Genomic DNA, 24,197 nt, shown 5'->3' with positions numbered 1-24,197 from the left:
ATCAAATCGCGTATTGAACGAAGGGTTATTCGGGTAATAGTTGCCTGTTCTCCATAATTACGGGATCGTTACCGAACGTTCAAACAAGCATTCTGAACATATAATCACAGTTTCCTGCTTTTCTGTGTTTACTATTACTATTGGATTGGTATCGGTAATGTTGGGGTTTAATATTCAAGTATCGACCAATTATTATATTATAAGTACAAATTGATTTTTTTAAGTTAAGTATATTTTAGTATAATGACTAAGTTATGTACGATTGTAGTTCAGACATTGGGTATATGAGACGACCGGTTTGGCCTAGCCGGTAGTCGGTACTGACTCTGCCTATGAAGCCAATGGTCCTGGGATAAAATCACAGAAAGGAATTTTGTGTGATGAGCACTGATATTTGGTCTTAAGTCATGGGCGTTTTCTATGTATTTAAGTATTTGTATATTATACATATCGTTGTCTGAGTATCCACAACACAAGTCTTCTTGAGCTTACTGTGGGGTTTAGTCAATTTGTGTTAGGATAAAAAAAATTGACAATATTCAGAGGGTTTGTTCAATTTTCTCCTTGGTAGCCCAATATGGATTGCGTTGGGAAAGTAGGAGTATATCCATATTAATTAAATGTTAATTTATTAAACTACCGACTTTTAACCCGAAATAGTACTTGAACTGGCAAACAGAAGGCCACTATAACTTCCAATAAAACAAACAATACACACTCGCAATTGCGAAAAACAAAACTTAATGTCTCAATTCCGGACTGTATAATCTACCCGTAGCCAGTATGTCAACGCGATTAAACTTTCGGCCATATTTCCTCACACGATATTTTTATCACTTATCGACCGTTCGCTAATTTAACCACTATAAATATGGACTCCGTTTACACTTGGTAGATATATCTCTAGAGGTCTGACTTACGTGGTTTAGTAGTAGCGAATGTAATGAAGGAATAAATTCCGTTCTGCAGTGTTTTTAATTTTAAATCTGTTTAATGCAGAACTGTAAATGCATAATAGCAGGTGTATTTTTAACTTTCAGGCGTATGTGATATGAATTAAGAGCTGGTATTGATTATATTTATGAATTGTTCTCTATGGAACCGTGCTATCCTACCGACTGCGCCAGTGTGATAATTTAGAATACCCTTTATTTATTTATTTAGTCTTTATTGCACTTTGCACTTACTGTTTTTATATCCTTTTTTTTATACCACGTCGATGGCAATCAAGCATACGGCCCGCCTCATGGTAAGCAGTCACCGTAGCCTATGTACGCCGGCAATACCAGAGATATTACATGCGCTTTGCCGACCTGAAAACCTGTACACTCCTTTTTTGAAGAACCCCATACTGTAGCCCCTCGGGAAAACCTCGTCAGGATGCTTATTCCACAGCCGAAGCGTCCGCGGGAGGAAATTCCGCTTAAAGTAAGCGACCATTTAGGTTCTAGGGTGTGAGGATGAACACCCTGCTGACGGCGAGCGGTGAGGTGATAGAAAGCGACCGTTGGCATCATGTCAAACAATTCTTCAGAGTACAGCCCATTGTACAAGCGGTAGGACACACACAAGGAGGCAAAGTCTCCTTAGACTTATCCTAAGGTTGTCTGGAAGATATTGCTTACAGCGATAAGACTGTTGCTACCTTTCTTTACATTGTAAATCTTTTTTAATTAGTTTTTTTTGTGGTGCAATAAAGAATATTTACTTACTTACATTATAGTATAGTGCAATAAAGACTAAATAAATAAATATTGTATTGATAGTATAGCAATATTGCACAGTACAAATGGCGGACTTAGGGCAAGTTGCACCAACCACAATAGGCTGGCTAGGTTGTTTTATTAATGGTATTAGTCGATCAGGTTTGTTTTGAGGTTCAATTGTCTATATGGGACCCATTGCATTAAAGCAATACAAAAGTCACAAATGATAGTCAACGACGTCAACGTCTGACAATTGCACTTTTCTGACGAAACGCTCCTAACAAAATGGCAGGCAATCGTGACGTCACTATTGCTTAGAAACCGTTGATTTATGGAAAACAAGAATATAGAATTTTGTTGGTGAAATATTATGTAGGTATATAGTTGCTGTACAATATTTTCTTAAATAAAATGTAAGGAAACAAATGGTACCATTATTAAATTTTTTCCTTTTCAAATGTTTTAAATGTCCATATTCGGGGAGATAAATACATATTAATTGATCAAAGTAACCCCATTCCACGGTATCGTAATCACGATCGTATATTGCATTAACTGTTGTATTTTATTTTATGACGAAAAAAAGGTTGAGCTAAAATATATAAGAACATAAAATAACTAGAAGACAAATCGAACGAAGACAGTAAATAACAAATGCGATGGCCATAATCAAAGTGTTTAGTGCTAATGGACCGCCCGCGGGCTTTTCAGCCTCAAATGCTGAAAATAAAATATCACTCGTATTACTGAAAAAGTTGCACAACACTTTTTTTGTAACGACAATCTTTTAGAATAAATAGGAAAAGAACGAAAGAGATTTTTTAAAATGTAAATGAAATATTGTAAACTTTGTTATTAAAGATCTAGTAAAATGAATTATCATGCCATACTTACAGAAATTTTGAAAAAATAATGGATCGCCTGCGGGCCTCTCAGGCTTAAAAGCAAAAAAAGGCTAATAAAAATACGTATGAAAGTGGGGGTTTTAGTGACAACGTTCTAAGAGAGACAAAGTAACATTAAATAAAGTGAACAGGAGAAGTACGGCACCAGTAAATAAATAAAAAGAATCTGTCGTTTGAAAATTTAATATAATAGCCATGTTAGATTCGTTATTTTATTTTTCTACTCGACTGCAATGGTTTGAATTAAGATTTCCTATACCAAACTATAATTGCGTACTTTTCATGTATGGGCTCCCAACTCAACTATAAAATTTCTATCGATACGCTGTAGTCAACTATAAAAAAAATTGGCCAATTACGTGCCGCCGCGCTCCCATAGAACGGGGGACGGGCGGGCGGGGGCTCGCGTGGTTGTCTTTTGCTTAAGAACTATATTTTTGTCGAGTTAGATACTTAGGTACTAACTTTCATTACTTATTTAGGTTTTATAGTAACAAAATATTATTTTTGATTACTCGTAGAAAAACAATTGTATACAATAGTGATATAATCAAGCTTTTCAATCTCGTACCTCACTTAGGCAACTCAGCAAGCTTCGTTGCCTAAACACGCTACTCGACTGAAAAATTCTATTATATCACGATTATATAAAATACTATTTTTTTCCTCTATATCTCAAATTGCTTCACTGGTTCGCCTGATAATGGACTGACTTACACTCGGTAAGCAATGAGCATACTCGACCAGAAATCCCTGAATGATTAATTTGGAAGCAGGTCTTTCGTAGACAATATTAAACTGTCCGTCCTTCCGATTTCGGTTGATACATGTACACGCATGATATGTCGGTCGTATATCTACAGCAGCATTATATAATGTACGATATTGAGATCTGCTAGCAGCTTTATGTATGATTGTATCCTTCGTGTTTTACACTGTAGCATTCAATGTAATTAGCTGATTCTGATAAATAACCTGAATAGGTTCGTTTTTATTGTCCAGACTATTTTTTTTTTGCGTATAATACTTGTTTTTATAATAAAATATATATATAATACTTTTGCTTTAGCCTTCGATCACGAAACTCGTCCGATAAATTGATCAAAGTAAGTTATTTACGGCAGTCGGTTGTGCCTACAAAAATCTGGCACATGTGCGTTTGAATGTTTACCGAAGTAGCAAAAAATGTTGGCGCAAAGATAAATCAGGATAAGCCATCAGCGGCTCTTATTTGGTATGCGCAAAGTTCGATGCGATTTGATATCGGTAAATTTTGCGTTTACCTCAATTTGTGCGTAATAAGTAATAACTTATTGATTATTGAAGACACACAACAATGTCGTATAACATGGTGTTATTCTCATCTTATTTAGTTATTATACTATGCCCTCAATCATTTGCCTTCGAGCCTCTTACAGACTACACAAGCAGTGTCAGGTAAGGCGACGACGTTTTTCATGGCTGTGTAAGCCAATACGGGAGCGGCAAACACGACACACTGCCACTCGCCGTATTGTTTTCCACGCGGCAAAGACATCGTGGGTGAAGTGAGCTCTCCACAGACACTGCATCGCCTGGGACACAAACGAAGAGACACAGAGTTGCGGTGAGACTCTCTCTCGACCTCACCAACTAGATCCGCGGGAAAGACAAGTCAATACGCGCGGAGTTTGATCGGCTGCAGGTGCATAACGGCTGGCACCACGCCGGGTTTGATTCAAGTTTTCCTTCTCTGTTGCTTTCTCTTCCGTTAATCAGCAGGAGGACCACGTGCAGGCGAGATAAGCCGGGGCACAAAGATGTTATTCGTACTTCGTACTCCTCCTCCCACTATGCCCTAAGCTTCGTAAAAAAGGGTCGTTGCCAGCTGAGCGAAAACGGAGCTGAGAATTTAATTTCAGTGCAAAAACATTAGTTTGACAAATTTTACATGTATATACAAGTACAAGCCTATCAGAATTAGACGATGTTAAAACCGCCTGGGCGCCGGTCTCCTCGAGGGTCTGGAATTATTGATGCCACTCGGCGACAACGCTTAAATGCTTTTATGTAAGATTTTTAACTAAATTTAAATATATTTTTAAAGCGATTAGGTGTTTGTTTGATATGTATTGCACAAATCTTTATAAAAACGTGTCCACCAGCAAATCAGACACGGAAAAAATCCAATACTGGGTTTTGTTTCGAAAATAATTATATCACTCTAAAACGTAGGGCTAAATAGTTCAGATAAAGAAATATGCAAAAACTGGAACCACTCTTACAAATATAAGTACAATAATTTATAATAAAATACACCTGTTCAATATAAATAGTTTATTATGTGGGACCCAGTGAGTAGTACCTGACGATGGAATGTTAAGAAACTACGAGAATTCACTAGTGTGTTAGAGTAAAATCTTTAGTTTGACATATAACGTATGCAGCAGACGGTGCTAAAAGCGCGGGCCCGGTCCCGTCCCTAGGGCGCAGAATTATTGATGCCACTCGGCGACATCGCTTAAATGCGGCTTTTCGGGTTTAAGAATTTATAGGCGTTAAATTGTGTGTACAAGACAAATGGTGGATGTTTAGTTAGCCTTCGTTGGGATCTTTGCCAATTTTTAGCTGGTCCTAGACGCAAGTGTGTACGAGTATGTATATGAATAATCACAAATCAAATAATTTAACAGACGGGTCAGGTAGGTATAGACTATAGACAAAAAAGAAAACAGAAAATCTCTTGTGTACCCGAAACTAAGGGAGTCTCATTTTGGGTTTTGACACTTTTGACTTACATCATCCAAAATCACTCCCGGTATAGTTTTCGGATTTGTCAAAATTGAGGGAATTGCCAGTGATCGTACAGGTATGTCGTGCTGAGAGCCTGGTTATGTCAAAACTTTTAAGCCCGAAAAGGATTTCGGAGGTCGCCGAACGACATCAATAATTCTGAGCCCTCGGGATCTCCCAGCCTGTATGCTTTTAGTATCGCGCATGGTTAGAACGTGTGCTACACTATTGAGCTTGACAGTGTGTCTGGTGAAAGTTCACCAGACACACTGTCAAGCTCAATATAATCACTCGCTGATACTTATCAGTATCGAGACGTTGTAATCCACCGTGGATTACAATCCACCATAGGCCAAGATCTCTAGAACTATGCTGTAGTTTGTAGTCCTATGGTACCCCATCGGTACAGAGGGTCTTCGTGAGACGTAGCCATCCGCTCCTGTCCTATGCCTCGCGCTCCGCATCCCTCCAACTCAGTCCTGTTGACTTTTGATCCTTGGGGTAAATGCACCACTTTTCAACTTGGTAACATCGTGAGTCTTGAAGCCTATGAACACCACTACAAGCATCAGAAATCAAACCGCGGTCTCTTAATTATCCATACAGCACAGTTCTATAGATCCTGGTTTACCTCATGTTTAGGGCTGTGTAACTTAGATAAATTGGGGAAGAAGCTCCAAACTCGCAACAACCTCCTGCACAAACTGGCTGGTACCAAATGGGGGGCAAAAGCCGACCAACTTCGTACCACTGCTATTAGCTTAGTCAACTCAACAGCGGAATACTGCGCACCTATCTGGCTAAACGGTGCACACGTAAAGCGAGTAGACGTTCACCTAAACCAAACCATTAGGTTCATTTCCGGAACCATCAAAAAATACTCCGATCCAGTGGCTGCCAACCTTAAGAACAACACTTAAGGAGACAGCAAGTGCTAGTACGTGAGGCACTGAAGATCTTGGTGCACCCCGAACTAGCTGCCCACCCTGGATTTGAGAACTCCCCAACACACCGGTTAAAATGGAACTACAAGAAACCACATGAAAATTAATTTGAATATCTCGGACAAATGGAAAGAGGAATGGAACGATAACCCCCAAAGGATTAGGATTACTATTAGCCCTACAGTAAAACCATCTGGCTTCTCGTTACCTAGAAAATAATGGTGCCAACTGAGGTTGAGAACTGACTGCGGTCGCTTACGAGCATTCCTGCACAAATGTGGATGGATAGAGTCTCCAAAGTGCGATTGCGGGGCTCCTGTGCAAGACATCGAGGACATCATTCAGTACTATCCACTTAGCAAATACGACGGAAACCCTGCAGATTGTTTACCCTCGACAGTGACGTAATCCAATGGATACATAACCTTGAAATATCTTTATAAGGATTGAACAATTATGCCATACGAATAAATAAGGGCTGTGTAGTGTTAAAGTTTAGCCATGTCAAAAAAAGGGGGTGTAAATTAACCATGTCAAATCTTATAATAAGAAATCTCTTCCTTTTTTGATTTTGAATTTAATGCTAATGTCCATGGTGGTTCGGGATATTAATTTGCTGAGTTTACATCGTTTCAATGGCCACCGGGGTTTTTAATTGTTAGATTAACTTCTGCCTGCGTCTTCGACAGACAGAGTTAAATTCGCATTTATAATATTAGTAGGTATAGTAAGGATTCAAAATCTTCTGACATCGACTGGCTGCCACAAGAACTGTTGTTGTCTAGTAACAAAACAAAGCTCTCAATAAAATACGGTCTCAAACCTCTAAAGTACGAATTCTTTAGTTTCAAATAAAGATTCAAATGCATCGACTTTCGACTTTTATCAGAGCGCAGTTCATCTACCATAAACAAAAGAGCGTAAGCGCCAGCATTTCTTACTGTCGCAACCTAACATGTAATGTACCTTATTCCAAAGGGTTAAGGTCTAATAATGATAACTTAAATTTGTATTGGATTGTATGAACATAAGTCGTTTTAATACTGGTTTAGTCCCCAACTTGAAGATAACAGAGTGTTCTAGAATTTTATTCAAAATGCTTGCCGAGCGTAGGCGAGTCTAACGTTTAGGAGAGCAAACGTAAGGTCTGTCAAGTGTTGAGGTACCGTTCCTTCGTGACTCGTGACATAATTTTTTTTGCATTCGCCGGGTAAGACCATAAAATTTGCCCGCAAGGACACGTTTGCTCCAACTGAACTTATTTTTTTATTTACGGAGGATATGCAGGCGTTTGACCACGATCTCACCTGATGGTAAGTGATGATGTTGTCTACGGTGGCGCACGCTTACCTATGAATGAGATACCTATTTACTCTAGCTTTAGATCCAGATTGTACTCATACGGAAACACAGATTCGGGCAGGGCATTCCACTCCTTGGCAGTTCGCATAAGTTTTCAGTTTACTCTCCGGTTACGTACTTATAAGAACGAATGGGGCGTTTTACAAATCCTGCTAAAAACGTAAGGGACAACTTACGAATGGAACGTCCAGCGCAGGGCACTTGGTAGGGTAGGTAATGAACTAATGATGTGCCTAACCTAACCGCATGAAATTCTAATTCACACCTACTAAACTCATTATATTAGAGGCCGATTCATGTTTTATAAACATTAACTTGATTGATTGACTTTTTATAGTCGGTACTTGAAGGAAGGAAATTCAATTTATTTCATAAAATTAGTGTGATAAGGACAACTGCAGCTTAAGCGAAAAAGCCGAAATCTAGGTTCCGTTCTCGATATTTTCCTCCTCCAAAACTTAACCAATCGTAACAAAATTTTGGGAGTGGAATGAGAAAGATCCAGATCTAGAGCAGATCCCAACTGGGGAAGTACCTCCACCTTACAGAAAACCGCAGCCAAATAACACTAGACCCTACTCATAGTGTTGTGTTCCTGCCGATGAGTAAGGTTGCCAGAGCTCAACGGGGGTGCTGAGTGTAAGGTTCGCAACGCGCATGTAACTCCTCTGGAGTTGCAGGCGTACATAGGCTACGAGGACTGCTTACCATCAGGCAGGCCGTATGCTTGTTTGCCACCGACGTAGTATTAAAAAAAGAAATTATCTGTGTGTGAAGTTTTGATTTCTATCTTTATTGTTATGCATTTTTTTGCCCGTTATTTGCGCTGTTTTTAGTGACCTAGTTCTTATAAAAACCAAAATACCAAAAAAAGCAAACCGTACAGACACAGGTATAGGTAATGGTAATATTGAACTCGTATGAAAATAATATTCATCTAGGGCCAATATCCAGGAGCAGGACCACCAATGTTTCCTCCCGCACCCGGCATAGCACGAGCGAGATGCACTACGAGTAATGTCAACTCAAATATTAACTTCGAACATGCAGAACATCGTTTGCAGAAAACGAGACGAAACGCAATTGTCTTTGTATCACTTCCATATTCAATTCAATTCAATCATTTATTTCAGACATAATATTAGTGCGATAGAGACAGATAGCGTTTCGTTTCGTTTCTCTGCCAACGATTGTCATCTAGGCCCCGTGGTTCCATTAGGTTCGCAAGGAGGCCCCTCGTTGTCTGTTCTCAGGACAAAATTTGATACTCAAGCCCTACGGTGTACGGATACCATTTAGGTGGTGGGCAAGCTGTGTATATGTGCGTTTTAGAGATGTGGACTTGTCGAGTTTTAATCATGTTGTATATCGATAATCTCTACACAGCGGAACGGAATAGCGATTAATTGAAGCTTCGATAATTTCGATATCCTTAAAATGAACATCATCGAAATGCTAATGGATAATGAATATTTTATGATATAATAGAATAACTCAATTATTGCGGAAAACATATTTCAGTTGGTGTTGGCCGGTGTCCCATGGATATTCGCTGTTGATTATTGTAATATCGATCTCACAAAATAATACTGGTAGATAATAATTTATATAAAGTTGTGTTATAATGGTTATCTGTTCATTTTAGGCCTTAGGTCGTTAAAATCCTTTCAAGTAACATTAAAATTGTAAAAAATGCCGATAGTTTATCGATATAACTTTATCGATATAGCCACAACTTTTGGTTACTCATTTTTAATTCTACATCTACATAAATTGTGGATGTGTGTGTGCGCCTACGGTGCCAGTTGGCATAGACACCATCTTTAGGAATATTATATCTATGCAAGCGACGGTAATACCGACAGTTATTCTTGATTTGCTGTTAGCAAAGTTATTTCTTTCCTTTGTTTTATTTCACTTTTATGTATCTTGCGGAACAGCTCTGTACCTAATATGAACGTCGGGGTTATTGTCTGTCGTTATACTGGGAAATTACTTGGCGTAAAATTTTAGACTCAAATCAAAATATAGAAAGCTTATTTTTTTTTATTATTCATTGTCATTATTAAAGCACTATTTGTCTCTTGGAAATTAAGAGTTCGTGCTGCAGTAGGCAACGACTGTGGGATTAAAGCAAGAAATATTACTTTAAATTATTAAATTAAATTAAAAATATTTATTTCGGACTCTGGTTCCATAATTTGTTAGTATAATACACACAATACACTTACGACTACAACACTGTACAATTTACTTTACAACTAGTGTTAGTGACATACATTACTTAAACCTAAACCTAATATCTCCGGGGGAGGCGCGCACTGGGGCATGCATCTTATCCCAATAACGCATTATCGGGCAATCTACCCGTTCAGCAAGTGAGCTCAAAATGCTGTTGGTGCTACCCAGAACTCTTCGCATCAAAGATGATATTCTGGTGCGTAAAATTGCGTGGAACCCCGGCACGCCCGCCGCCGCGAACATGCCGGACGCACTGCAATAGCGAGGGTGCCCCATCAGCATCCTGAACGCATTGTTGTATTGAACTTTCAATACATTGACGGCCCTCTGAGAATAGCTAATCCACAGTGCACACGAGTAGAAGGATTGGCAGAATGCCTTAAACAAGGTAACTTTTACACTGTCACTACATCGTGCGAACCTACGACTCAGCATATTACAACGGACCGCCAAAGCTCTTGCCAAACGCCAAACTTTGCTAATCCGCGAGAAAATAACGTGTCAGTCAATCAGTGCTAACCCGTTATACTTACTTGCGTATTTTTACATGCAATTAATGTTCCCACCCTCCCACCGCAAAAATAAATACGCAAATAAATATAACAACCCACCACCAAAAGTACAAAACTCGACACGTGTTTCGCCTCTCTACGAGGCATCCTCAGGAGATTCTGGAGATGTTGACGGTCTGACACCCGACAACTAATTATTAATTGCATGTAAAAATACGCAAGAAAGTATAACGGGTTAGCACTGATTGACTAACACGTTATTTTCTCGCGGATTAGCAAAGTAATATTTCTTGCTTTAATTAGCATGGATTTCCGCAAAGTAACGCCTGATTCTATTAATTAACGACTCTGGTACGAGTATGTTACCGCGAAAATCGAAGTTCGTCAATTGCGGGCATTTGTCCCCGTAATTTGCGAATTTCGGTTTTCGCAGTAGGCCCCCTGACTATAACCGAATGACGTGATAAAATGTGAATTTACTCATTCGTCGGAATTATTTTACCCATTGTCTAGTTATCTAAACATGGATATGGAACTGGGTGTCAAAGATGAAGCACACGTTCGAAGAAAAAGTCAACCGCATAGAAAACAGCAGTTATCAGAGAGCGCTTTTATACTAGTCCAAACGAACTATCAACCCACTTGACAATCAATTAGAATATTATCCGTGCATTTTGCTAAAACACCGACGCGAATTTGCAAATAAAATGGCACTCTTTTACCGCCACTCCGTACAAATTATTCACGACCCAGGCGAAGTGCGGATTGTTGTCCATTAATAAACCGTTTTATATTGCCTTTTAAATACGTATTTACGGTTTATGGGGCTTTTACTTTGCTTTTTATGTTGGTAGTCAATAGATCTCCTTGATAGGTTTAAATTAGCTGTTAATCCCACTTCACCTATTCTGTTTGTAGTATTTTTATTCACTTAAATCTTTATTCACTTAAAAACCTAACACACTATAGAGTGTCGATATTATGTTAATGTTCTATAAAAGTAGATTGCATTTTTTTGTCATATTTACGTATTTTAATTGGGTTATATGGGCTACATATTCATATGTACACATATGTAAAATGGAAAAAGCGTATATAAATAAATATTGTGGCTATAATCTTGATCTATAATTTTGCTGTAGGTATGGCCTAACTTATTGTCTGATGTATGTATCTGATATGGTCGGACAAAAGATCTAGAAATCAAAAACGCGACCGAAATCGGAATGATGTCAAGTCTTATTGGAAGTTCAATACTTATAATCCAGAATTAATCTGTGATTGCGTAAATTATTTGCCTTTATCCTAAGATATAATCATCATATTTCCTGAATACAGCTTTTGCAGTATTTGCCAACGCTAACGTTTTGGAGCAGACTTTTTTTTTCACTTGTATATAGTCTGCCTCTTTTGCACTCATGAAATGTTCATATACATCATGGCTTCTCTTTTGTACACTTCAATTATCTTTAAGCGTCGTCTGACATGGTCGGACACGCCATCATACTATGGAAGGTAGAGTTAAGGAACGCAATCTCCATAGGCAGAACTTATGCAAAAGTGTCCAGTGGTCAGCTATAAATAATAGTTCCAAATCTCTCCAGAGTAGCGCTAGAGTAGCTAAGAACCTAGGCGTTATTGACGGAGTGAAGTGCGCTGTCTATGATTTGATTTTCTTTTTAAGTATTCTAGGTATTGTAGCGCTACCTATTTAAGGTTTTTTGATGACACTTTTTGGTATATGGAGATTCCATTCCTTATCTCCACCTTCCGTACATCAAACTACCACGGAGACTGTCGGGTTACCATATATAATTCTTTTTAAAGTTTATAGCATAAATCCTCCATTTAATTGTCCAATAAAACCCAAAGAAATAAATAAAGCTGCTATCCATTTTATATTCCAAATTTTTCAGAAACCCATTTCAATTTAATATTAACAGATCGTTCGAATCCGTTTACCGTCTTATAAAAATGCAGATCACCCACTAAAGCTCACACTCGAACTCGCATAAATCGCGATATTCCATTAAAACGACTCATAAAAGCTGAGCTATCAAGATGGGTTTTCATTCCAAGATCTCAGAGTCGATCGTTCAGACGAACCAATGAACGTTAGGCTGGCTTTCCGTTGAGGCAAAGATGAAAGTAGATAAGAGGAGACGTGTGGGGAATCAACAAATACCATCAATTCATCCCACACAAATGTCATGACTCCTCTACACGATGGCCATATGATGTCTCCTCTCATCTTCACCTTAGAGGAAAGACAGCCTAATGGCTCCTCTACACGATGGGCCAGCGACGCCAGCGTGTAGAGAAAGTAGTGCTGTCGGATGGCTTATGGTGCGGTGGGATGGCGATGAGATGGCCACGGTGTCGGTATTTCGTCCGCATATCAAACGTAGTGGGCCAGCGATGGTGCGTACGTGGCTCATTCCATAGTGCGTGCTCTCAACCATCGCATGGCCATCTCGCTGGTCAGCGGCGAGGCCAGGCCAGGAGCCATGACGCGGTTGTCGCATTGATACTGGTCCGCTCGCCGCTGCAGTGTGTGAGCGAGACAGTTCTACATGTCCCGCTCGCATATCGGAGCGGCCTGCGGATCCGTATGAAACCAAAGATTTGCTTCAGAAGGTTCAACAAAAACTGTATTTTAATGAAAAGCTATAAGAGCAGTCAAATAAGCGCAATGCCTCAGTACACAATTTCTCTCACTGAGCCAGGACTTATGTAGGTCCTATTTCTCCCTTTGTGTTACATTTTTTTTTCGGCAGAGGAAAACAAATATTTTCTTTCTATATATTTTGTTTTCCTTTTTTTTTCTTTAGTAAAAATGTTTTAACATCCATTGCGGCTGCAAGTCTCTGCTTAATGCAAAATTAATTCTTGATTACAGTATATGTAGATCGGTCCATTTGTTCTATTCATAGTGGTTCCCCTGAGCGTTCGATTCTGTATTCGGTAACACATAGTACGAGTATATGCTATCTACGGTTCCTCGAATCAAACCAATGCCCCGAGGAAAATGCATGAATAATGTAGGTTTGGCGATCACCTGTCTACCAATTCACAAAACATTTTCTGCTAAATATCTAACTTTTCTCAAGTATAACGTGACCTCTGAACTCGTTACACTTGTACGTAATCGGTGGTCACATTTACTCTAGACCTGTAGCGATAAACATTGTGAATGTTGGTCCCGAGGTGCGACACATTAAAATCGCATTTCGGCTGCTTTACGGTGTCTCGAGGCGGAATATATGGCCCGAAAGATGAATGTTTCTTGATAATTCGGTGCATTTTAAGTAATCGTTAGGCCGTGTTTTGCGATATGGCATCACGTGATCGTATATTTTGGGCAAGACATTTATTTTGCGAATAAACGTCACGGCAGCCGGCAAATCGTTTCGGCGGCGGTTCAATTTGCTATGCAACAATTGTAAATATAGTTCAGTTACTTGCGTATTTGTTTAAACACGTTTTATCGTTTTGTATAGGCTTAGCTATAAGCGTATTATGTAACTATTTTTAGGGTTCCGTAGCCAAATGGCAAAAAACGGAACCCTTATGGATTCGTCATGTCCGTCTGTCAGTCCGATTATGTCACAGCCACTTTTTTCCGAAACTATAAGAACTATACTGTTCAAATTTGGTAAGTAGATGTATTATATGAACCGCATTAAGATTTTCACTCAAAAATAGAAAAAAAACAATACATTTTGGGGGTTACCCATACTTAGAACTGAAACTCAATTTTTTTTTATCAAACCCATACGTGTGGGGTATCTATGGATAGGTCTTCAAAAATGATATTGAGGTTTCTAATATCATTTTTTTCTCAACTGAATAATTTGCGCGAGAGACACTTCCAAAGTGGTAAAATGTGTCCCCCCCCCCCTGTTACTTCTAAAATAACAGAATGATAAAACTAAAAAAATATATGATTATACATTACCATGCAAACTTCCACCGAAAATTGGTATGAACGAGATCTAGTAAGTAGTTTTTTTAATACGTCATAAATGGTACGGAACCCTTCATGGGCGAGTCCGACTCGCACTTGGCCGCTTTTTTATCCCTCGATTGTCATAGTCATAATGGTATAGTTAACACACAGAGTCACTAAGAGTGAGTGACAGTGATTCTGCACTTATCTAACAATTCTGGGTTCGAATCCAGACAAGGACATTATTTTTGCGATGCTTACAAATATTGCCGATGTCGCTAGTTTCAATCTTTTCATGACTACCGATGACCGGTTTGGCCTAGTGGGTAGTGCCCCTGCCTACGAAGCTGATGGTCCCGGGTTCAAATCCTGGTAAGGGCATTTATTCGTGTGATGAGCATGGATATTTGTTCCTGAGTCATGGGTGTTTTCTATGTATTTAAGTATTTATAAATATTTATATATTATATATATCGTTGTCTAAGTACCCTCAACACAAGCCTTATTGAGCTTACTGTGGGACTTAGTCAATTTGTGTGACTGGGGATGAAAAAAACTTTCCTTGTTATAGAAAATGACAAGCATCGAGTCTAGTTTACCAACGCCGTAGCAACAAAGATCTTAAGTTGATTTTATAGGTATGCTATTATTAATAATATACAATAGGTACTACTTATGTGAAAGACATTTCTAAACCTAATGGGGTCGTTAAACGTTTGTAGAAACTCGATGCATCTGTCTAAGAGGCTATTTACTTATTGTATGCTTGAGTTGAAGGAGTAGTAGCGTATCCCGAGAACTTACTCCAAATTTATATTAAAAAGCGATTTTACTGTCAGACAAGAAGGTTTATTTTTGATTAGCAGGTTAAATAATATGTTGGACGGGTTAAATCTTTTTATCGAGGTAGTACACGTTTAATGTTTATTTATCACCTCAGCCTTGAAATAGTGCTTTATGCAACCGTTGTATAAGAAGGGTAAAAAAGGCGAGTGGCGTGGGTTAAGTGGGTGGAATACGCCACGAGCATTTTTTGGCCTACAACGTTGCATACAATATTTTTTCTACGACTACATACTTTATAAATTAAAATAATTAAAAATTAAATTGAATAAACATTTTTTGCAGAATTAAATTTCCATATTATATTAGTAACTTATTACCTAATATACTAACCCTATGTTAATAACTATTTTATAATGTAGTTTATTGACTATTCATGCATGCATGTAGGCTACTCCAGAGGGCATACCGCGAACCACGTTCGACGTGTTGCTTCTCTGTCGCACTTGTAAATTCGTACGTAAGTGTGACAGGGAGGCAGCTCGTCGAACGTGGTTCCCTCAGTACCGCCAAGAAAGCGCCATCTACCCTGTCCTTGACTGTGGCTAGGAGAATGTTGGCGCTGCCGCGCAATAAATAAATAAATGAAATGCAAAATTAATGTTATACGCCGGATACGTCAAAATTAAAAACATTGTCTATGGTGAACTTTGTTTTTTATTAGACGGTGATGACATTTAAAAAAAATCGTTTTGGTAAGTTGGCAGCTATGCACTTAGTTTGAAAACTGTATTGATTTTGATTTTGTTAGGTTAGTAGCCATTAATCGCGTATCGTTTTCGTTTGGAAGCGCTTGTGGCCTAGCGGTAAGAGCGTGCGACTTGCAATCCGGAGGTCGCGGGTTCAAACCCCGGCTCGTACCAATGAGTTTTTCGGAACTTATGTACGAAATATCATTTGATATTTACCAGTCGCTTTTCGGTGAAGGAAAACATCGTGAGGAAACCGGACTAATCCCAACAAGGCCTAGTTTACCCTCTGGGTTGGAAGGTCAGATGGCAGTCGCTTTCGTAAAAACTAATGTCTACGCCAAATCTTGGGATTAGTTGTCAAGCGGACCCCAGGCTCCCATGAGCCGTGGCAAAATGCCGGGACAACGCGAGGAAAAAGAAAAAGAAGAATCGCGTATCGTTTAGCGATTTTATAGCACAATTAATGTGTTGAGGAATAGACAATATACTTTTTTCTTAACCTATTATGTATGTTCGTATATTAGTTTAGTCGCCGAGGCGTTCGACAAGGTTGTGTATTGGCACCTACTCTCTTTGGAATTTTCTTTTCTGTACTCTTGAAGGTTGCTTTTGGAGACGATCTACAGGGCGTTCACCTGTACACAAGATCCGATGGTCAGATGTATAATCTTACGAGACTCAAGTCCAAACGTCATAGGGAGGACTTATTTGTAGACAGCCTTCTCTTTGCTGACGACGCTGCTCTCGTCGCTCACAGTCAGACTCAGCTGCAGACCATCTTGGACAAATTTGCAAGAGCATGTGACCTCTTTTCCATGTCCATTAACGCCAGAAAAACCGTGATACTAGCGCAAGGATGTTCAGAACAGCCAACGATTATACTTAACGGCGCACCTCTCGAGGTGGTCAGCAAGTTTTGCTACCTTGGTTCGCTTGTGTCGAGCAATCTCTCGCTCGACGTGGAGATCGACTCCCGCATCGGCAAAGCGGCCACTACGTTCGGAAGACTCCGTGCAAGGGCTTGGGACAACAAACATCTTACGGTAAAAACGAAAATGCTTATTTACCAAGCGTGTGTCCTAAGCACTCTTCTGTATGGAGCGGAATCCTGGACAACTTACGCAAAACAAGAACGCCGGCTGAACTCCTTTCATATGCGCTGTCTGCGGAGCATACTTGGCTTCACATGGAAGGATCGCGTGACAAATGAGTCTGTTCTAAGCGAGGCACAGCTCCATAGTATCACAGCCATACTAAAGAAGAGACGACTGAGGTGGCTTGGGCATGTGTATCGAATGGAACGGACTCGTTTGCGACGTCAAATCCTGCTAGGGGAGGTTGCAGACGCAAAAAGACTGGTCGGGCGGCCAATGCTGCGCTTCAAAGATTGCGTCAAGCGTGATATGGTTACTTTTAATATCACATGTAACCAATGGCAAAAACTGGCCGAAGACCGACCCGTATGGCGTCGTGCTATTCACGATGGTCAAGCCACACACGACGATGCTTGGTTTACCTCTTTAAGAGAGAAACGTATGAGGCGCCACGAGCAGGCCTCCAACCCTCGCCCACCTGGGCAAGCATACACCTGCCGCGTGTGTGGACGTGGGATCCTCTCTCGCATAGGGCTATACAGCCACGAACGCAAGTGTCGTTACCAGGATGCTGCTTAAAACATCTCACGCAGATGAAAAGGCCTATTATATATATTAGTTTATTATATTATATTATTAGTAGTTCATGAATGTATAAACGACAGATACGAGTAACAGAGTGGAAAAAGAATAGCTACTAGAGTTTGTTCGAAAAGAGACGAGTCGTGGAATGTATTGGGCCCAAAACATTCCACGACTCTTCTCTTTCCACACAGACTATACTTGTACAGTCCAAGGTCGTGTATACGTATTTTTGGCACTTTGTCCGTATCGATATTTAATACCTTGACTGTACCATCACCCCTCCTCATCATTCCTCGGTTGCCATTTAGGGTCCTAGCTAAATTGGTAGTTCAATACTTATGCTATGTAATTTCCAATTTACCTAGAACCCTAAAGCTGGCCATACACACTAGGGTATGCCTGCGTAGTTTTATCAACTGCACAGGTTAAACGAAGCGTGTGTGGCATTCGACTGTGCAGTTTTCTATACAGCTTTACCTGTGCAGTTGAACTGTACAGGCAAAACTGCGCAGGCTAACCCTAGTGTGTATGGCCAGCTTAAATAGCTTAACAGTCCCGGAGCATGACTGTACCTCATCTAATTCATTTATTAAGTATTGTGTGCACTTTACTTGTATCTAATCATGTACAAACAAAGGGCGCACAACAATGATTATTGTCGAGTCATCGCAACCTCGCATAGTCACCCACATCACTTGTCAATATCGAGTTAGCTGCCAAGCCAGGGTTGCCAACTAACAGAGATGATACGCTATTTCTTCGACGACCGGTTTGGCCTAGTGGATAGTGACCCTGCCTGCGAAGCTGATGGTCCCGGGTTCAAATCCTGGTAAGGGCATGTATTCGTGTGATGAGCATGGATATTTGTTCCTGAGTCATGGGTGTTTTCTATGTATTTAAGTATTTATAAATATTTATATATTATATATATCGTTGTCTAAGTACCCTCAACACAAGCCTTATTTAGCTTATCGTGGGACTTAGTCAATTTGTGTAATAATGTCCTATAATATTTATTTCTTGACACCGGCATTCCATCTGGAGGCGTAGCCAAGATCACGATAATAGGTCCATCGACGAAAGCCAAACGAAAAGTAAATATGTATAGGGATGACAGATGCTATGAAAAACCACGTGACTATTTCCATACATTATTTAAGTTTTGATCGGCGTTTTCTGGATCATTCTACTTTTTACTGCAGGTTTTTCTGTCCCCATAAGCAAGTATTTGATTTTTATATTTGTAAATTATGTCTTTTTTTAAATTTTATATCAATATAAAGCACATTTTAATGCCTCACTAACGATACCTTGTAAACAAGGTAAAAAATATTATATTTTTTATAAATAATAAAGTTGTCTTAAGTAAAAGGGCAGGGACGGTAACATAGTTGTAGGTATGTTTGCGTACTCCAGGCTATAAATTCTAAAAATAAAAAGTCAAGGGTCAAATATTGAGGTCTATTCTGTGCTTATCATGCTTTAGTAGCTAGCTAGTAAATTTTCAAGACTCTTTGAAATCAACGATTTTATTCTTGGCTAGGCCCCCTGATAAGTCACTAGTATTGCAACAATGATTATCGACGAGTCATTGCAATCTCGCAAAGTCACATCACTTGTCAATATCGAGCTAGCGCGGTGTTCAGCATATATCTCACGCGTATGGTTGCTGCTTTATTCAAATAAGTGAAAAGTAAGCTTAGAACTGTGCCTGTTAAGTACTGGACATACGCGCGGGCGGCGGACAGAGCGCGACGTCATCGCGGCAAGCCGCAAGCGCCGCGCGGCACACACTCGGCTTCACATACTCCACCGGCAACGGACGAATACCGTATTAGTTCTTTATAATTGTTTGGCCGGGATTTATTTATAATTAAGGCGGAATAAACCAGCCTATTTTTATACAGTCCGCATTATTATTTCTACGTCCAGTAGGACCCTAACAGTGGTCCTTTAGGATTCTCACCGTCTTAATTCGCGAAAATAACGGTCAACCGACTTCAAAAATCTCAGGGCGCTTCAGACATGGTCTTCAGCTGTAGAAGATACCTGGTGAAGACTCTTCACCACTGTGCTAAATAGCTATTGCTAAAGTTTGTTCTTGTATCTCAGGTACTAAAATAACAGCTTGAATGATTTGTACAAATTGGTAGTAAAGCTTGTTGATTGGATAGGAAATTGGCCAGTCGCACTGTTGATTCAATAGTTACATATGGGATATCTTAACTGCATCAGAAGTTTGTAGTGTGTAAACAGTTTTTACCGTAATGTATCAACAAAGTTGTTAAGGTACTTCTGTATGTAATTGTTATTTTATTGTGTAAGCAATGTACTGCTCTAGTTTGTATCTTCTTCTGAGGAAACTAGTTTCCTCATGACTAAGGCTCATGACCAAATGAGGTCCTTATTTTGTGCATCAAAGCTCTTCATAAATAGTTACTTACTTTCTACTAGTTCTTACTTTATACTGGTTTGTGTAAACTCTAATAAATTAAGCACGTAATTTCGTTTGTGATATGGAGGTCTCTACTAGTGACAACCCTAAGTCTATGCTTACTGGAACCCTAGGTTAGCGTCAGATTATGATAAATCGGTTAGAGCCGACGCGGCGTAATCTGACAATCTGACACGGATAGTCCATTTGAGGTATCTAATATCTAACGTCACACAAATTGGCATACGGCCCGTCCTGCAGATACTTTATCAGCGGTGTCAATGTTATTAGCATTAAATGGAATTTGATACTTAGCATTATTTAGAAGTAAGCTAAAGACATAAACATCAGACAAGCTCCAAGTAAGTTTTATTTCAATCGGATGTTACGTAAGCATTTGCTAATACAAGAGTTCAAATAATATTCATCAATATTCTTTTTAATTCATTGTTTTTTTTCTCTCTCTGCACCAATTGTAAGTGTCTCTGTTTGGCCCTAATGGTTGACTGGTAGAGAATGCCATTTGTACATTGCTGTATATATTTTGTGCAATAAAGTTTAAATAAATATTTATTTATTTAAATATAACAATATAAAAGGTAACCACGGTTTATATCCCGATCGATTTAAGTCTAGTGAAACTAACCGTGAATCATCCAAATAATCTGCTTCCTTTGGACATTTCTACAAAAATCTTAAGTATATAAGTATATTGTAGTAACTGCAATTTATTATCCGCTTTAGCAACTAGTTCGCGGCCACAATACGGCGCGAGATTAACTCGACACAATGCGGACTTTCCTTTGTCGGCCACGCGGTGTCGCACGACATTCGGAGGTATGAGAAAAGCTGTAGTAACTAACTAGGTAGTTTAGGAATCGTTTAAAGAGAGACGTAGAATCAATAAAGTTTGATTTATCCATACAGGATTATCAACTTTTTTAGATGTTGGTGAATGTTCTTCTATAACTATGATATTCCATATTCTTGTTCCTGTACGTACGTAAAACGATTAGAAATTAGAACAACCTTTGTACTTACGGAATTCCTTTTTTGTCCAAAGCGGAGTTGCCTTTTTGGAAGTCGGGTCCTGGGCATCTTTTTTAATTAAGCACGCATTGCCGTTATTGGTTATTAAACTATGTGTTTCTATTGTTACAGATTCGAGAAATGTGGTGTTCATCATTATAAGCCAAAAGGAGCCTTACCTGGCGAGCGTAGCCTTTCGCTTGAAGCAGGAGATAGAGGGTCAAGTCTTTCGAATCGAAAGGGTAAGTGTGTCAACATATATCTACTTAATGACTTGGAGAATATTTCTCCATCATACACTTGGCACATACTAACTACGCTTACCGTTTACTTTATCACCCATTTAATTCCACAGCGGAACCCCATAGTCCACCTAACCCACGAGGATTTCCCCGTCCCCGGAGCCTGGAGCATCATCCCTCTGCTCAAGCCCTTGGTCACCAAGTACCGAGGAGGTGATGTGAGATGGGTCATGTTTCTAGAGGAGCATACCGCCGTGCGATGTGAGAAACTTTTAGAAGCTTTGGCGGCTGCTGATAGACAGAAGGTGAGTCTAAAGTATCTCCACGGAAAATTTAAACGCTCAAGACTTTAGTCTTAGGCTTGGATATATTTGAAGAAAGACTCATCAGAGTTGTAGCCCTCAATACTTTTATTAAACAAATGCTCTCAATATAAGTACTGTTTTGATTTAAGCCTCTCTTACTTGTTAAGGTTGACTGTGCCATGGAGTATTTATAAGCTTAGGCAGCTTATAAATACTCCATGCTTTTGCAGCAGCCGCTCATTCATAGACAGATGAGCCAAAATCGTCTCCATCGGAACATTAAATGTTACAAAATTTAGTAATATCGTAGCTCTAAATTTTAAAAGCAATGCTCTCAAACGTGTCTTCTGGAGAGTGTTCAGAACTATGACCAATATGAACCGTACCATGGAGTATAAAATATGTCTCGAAGTTTAACCATAACAGGCAGCCTCTGATGTCTGATGTGAGTTAAGTCTTCACCCTAAAGTCTGGTACATGTTGTCACTGCTTAATGTTTAATAGAAAACGAGACGAGTTATATAGGCTACTTAACTCATATAGAACTGAACTGATGCATAATCACTGGTGATCAGATGAGAGTGATTCTACAAAAACCTCACCTGGAATTTGTTTTTGGAGAACGTTGTTTCCCGCTTTCATTATTTCTATTTATTCAAACACTATTCCCTCACACAGGACACTAAGTGGATCGGCTATCCTCTCAGTGACGATGAGCCTACCATTATCCACCACTTCGCCATGTACGAGGAGTTGGAAGAGGAGGGGGGTTTCGTGTATCCAAACTTCGCGAGTGGGTTCGCTATGAGAATGGAATTGATTGAGACGTGAGTAAAACAGACATTCTCCTATTTGTCAGACTTCAAAAAGATTTCAACAGCGCTGTTTGAACTCTTTTTTTACTATGTCGGCGGCAAACAAGCATACGACCAGCCTGAGGGTAAGTAGTCTCCGTAACCTATGTATGCCAGCAACTCCAGAGGAGTTACATGCGCATTGCCGACCCTCGTTGAGCTCTGGCAACCTTACTCACCGGCAGGAACACAACATTATGAGTAGGGTCTAGGGTGTTATTTGGCTGCGGTTTTTGTAAGTTGGAGGTACTTCCCCAGTTGGGCTCTGCTCTAGATCTGGAATGACATCCGCTGTGCTGTGCCCTACCATCACACAAAGCGAGATGACATTCACAGTGCCCATACCGGACGTAGTTTAAGGACATACCCCCGGGTCCAATCCGGGTCCGGTTCTATTTGTATATCACCTTCATATAGGACATGTAGGTGTCTAAGATTAAGCCTTTTATTAACCTCACCAATTAATGAAATATCTGCAAGTTCAAGAGGAGTTCTTTTTTTACTCTTATTTTTATACAAGGCAATGTGAAATACCACCACTATATACTATTGCAAACTTAGTCTACATCTTATCTGCTGATATACATATTGAGCAAATGCCACTTGAATATCCAATTTCTTGAATTCCGCCTAGTAGATCGGAGATTATTTACAGTTTTTTTTTTATCCCCAGTCTCCTAAACCAAATAGAAAGCGGTCAGCACAAGCTAGAAGCCGACTTTTCCATCGACCCTGGCTTCGAGCTAGCCCAACTAGTGTACGGCGACAGACACACTCCTGGGCCCTTATTGACCGCCGACCTCAGCTTCTGCATAGTGTCTGGAGACAACTGCGCTACTTATCCGAGGCAGTTTGAGACGTGTGTAAGTACAGATGAGACATGTTTAGTTCTAAAACTTCTAACCAACCTCTAAACTCTAGTTTTAACAGGCAAATATCTCTAATATTCTCGGTTCGAGCTAGCCCAACTAGTTTACGCGGACAGACACAATCCTGGGCCCTTATTAATAGCCGACCTCAGCTTTTACATAGTGTATGGAGACAACTGCGCCACTTACCCGAGGCAGTTTGAGACGTGTGTAAGTATATAGATGAGACTTATTTAGTTATAAAACTTCCAACCAACCTCTAAACTTTAGTTTTAACAGGTAAGTATCTCTGATATATTCGGCTCCGGCTTCGAGCTAGCACAACTTGTCTACGGGGATAAACATAACCCTGGCCGTTTATTGACGGCCGATCTCAGCTTTTGCATAGTGTCTGGAGACAACTGCGCTACTTGCTCGAAGCAGTTTGAGACGTGTGTAAGTAGAGATGAGACATGTTTAGTTCTAAAACTTCTAACCAACCTCTAAACTCTAGTTTTAACAGGTAAGTAACTCTAATATTGTCGGCTCCGGGTTCGAGCTAGCCCAACTAGTCTACGGGAACAGACACAATCCTGGGACCTTATTAACAGCCGATCTTAGCTTCTGTATAGCGTCCGGAGACAACTGCGCCACTTAACGAAAGCAGTTTGAGACGGGCGGAAGTTTACACGTGGAATGTTAAATTAGGGTTTTAAAATCCCTTGTCTGTGTATGTTTTTTCAATCATAACCCATATTCGTCCACATGGTGGACCAGCATAACCCAACTTCTTAAGAAAAACGATCTACCCGACCTGACAACCCTCGACAGAATCTCGTGGCGACAAATAATTTAGGAGAGCCGAGCCCACATAAATTGG

At 39.7% G+C, this 24,197-nt stretch overlaps 1 protein-coding gene across 2 annotated transcripts in view; it reads left to right on the top strand.

Moving 5' to 3' along the window:
- LOC133520944 (beta-1,3-glucosyltransferase) overlaps positions 1–24,197 on the top strand; it is a 65,874-nt gene that overhangs the window by 30,323 nt on the left and 11,354 nt on the right. For both annotated transcript variants that reach the window (XM_061855661.1, XM_061855660.1), the window contains exons 3-6: positions 21,201–21,310; positions 21,424–21,615; positions 22,294–22,442; positions 23,143–23,332. In XM_061855661.1, the coding sequence (XP_061711645.1) occupies positions 21,201–21,310; positions 21,424–21,615; positions 22,294–22,442; positions 23,143–23,332 (641 nt within the window). The remainder of the gene's footprint in view (positions 1–21,200; positions 21,311–21,423; positions 21,616–22,293; positions 22,443–23,142; positions 23,333–24,197) is intronic.

Source organism: Cydia pomonella, chromosome 9 (genome assembly GCF_033807575.1).
Source record: "Cydia pomonella isolate Wapato2018A chromosome 9, ilCydPomo1, whole genome shotgun sequence".
NCBI classification, from domain to species: domain Eukaryota; kingdom Metazoa; phylum Arthropoda; class Insecta; order Lepidoptera; family Tortricidae; genus Cydia; species Cydia pomonella.
Note: the sequence above shows the minus strand (reverse complement) of the source record. Positions and strands in the feature narration are given on the sequence as shown.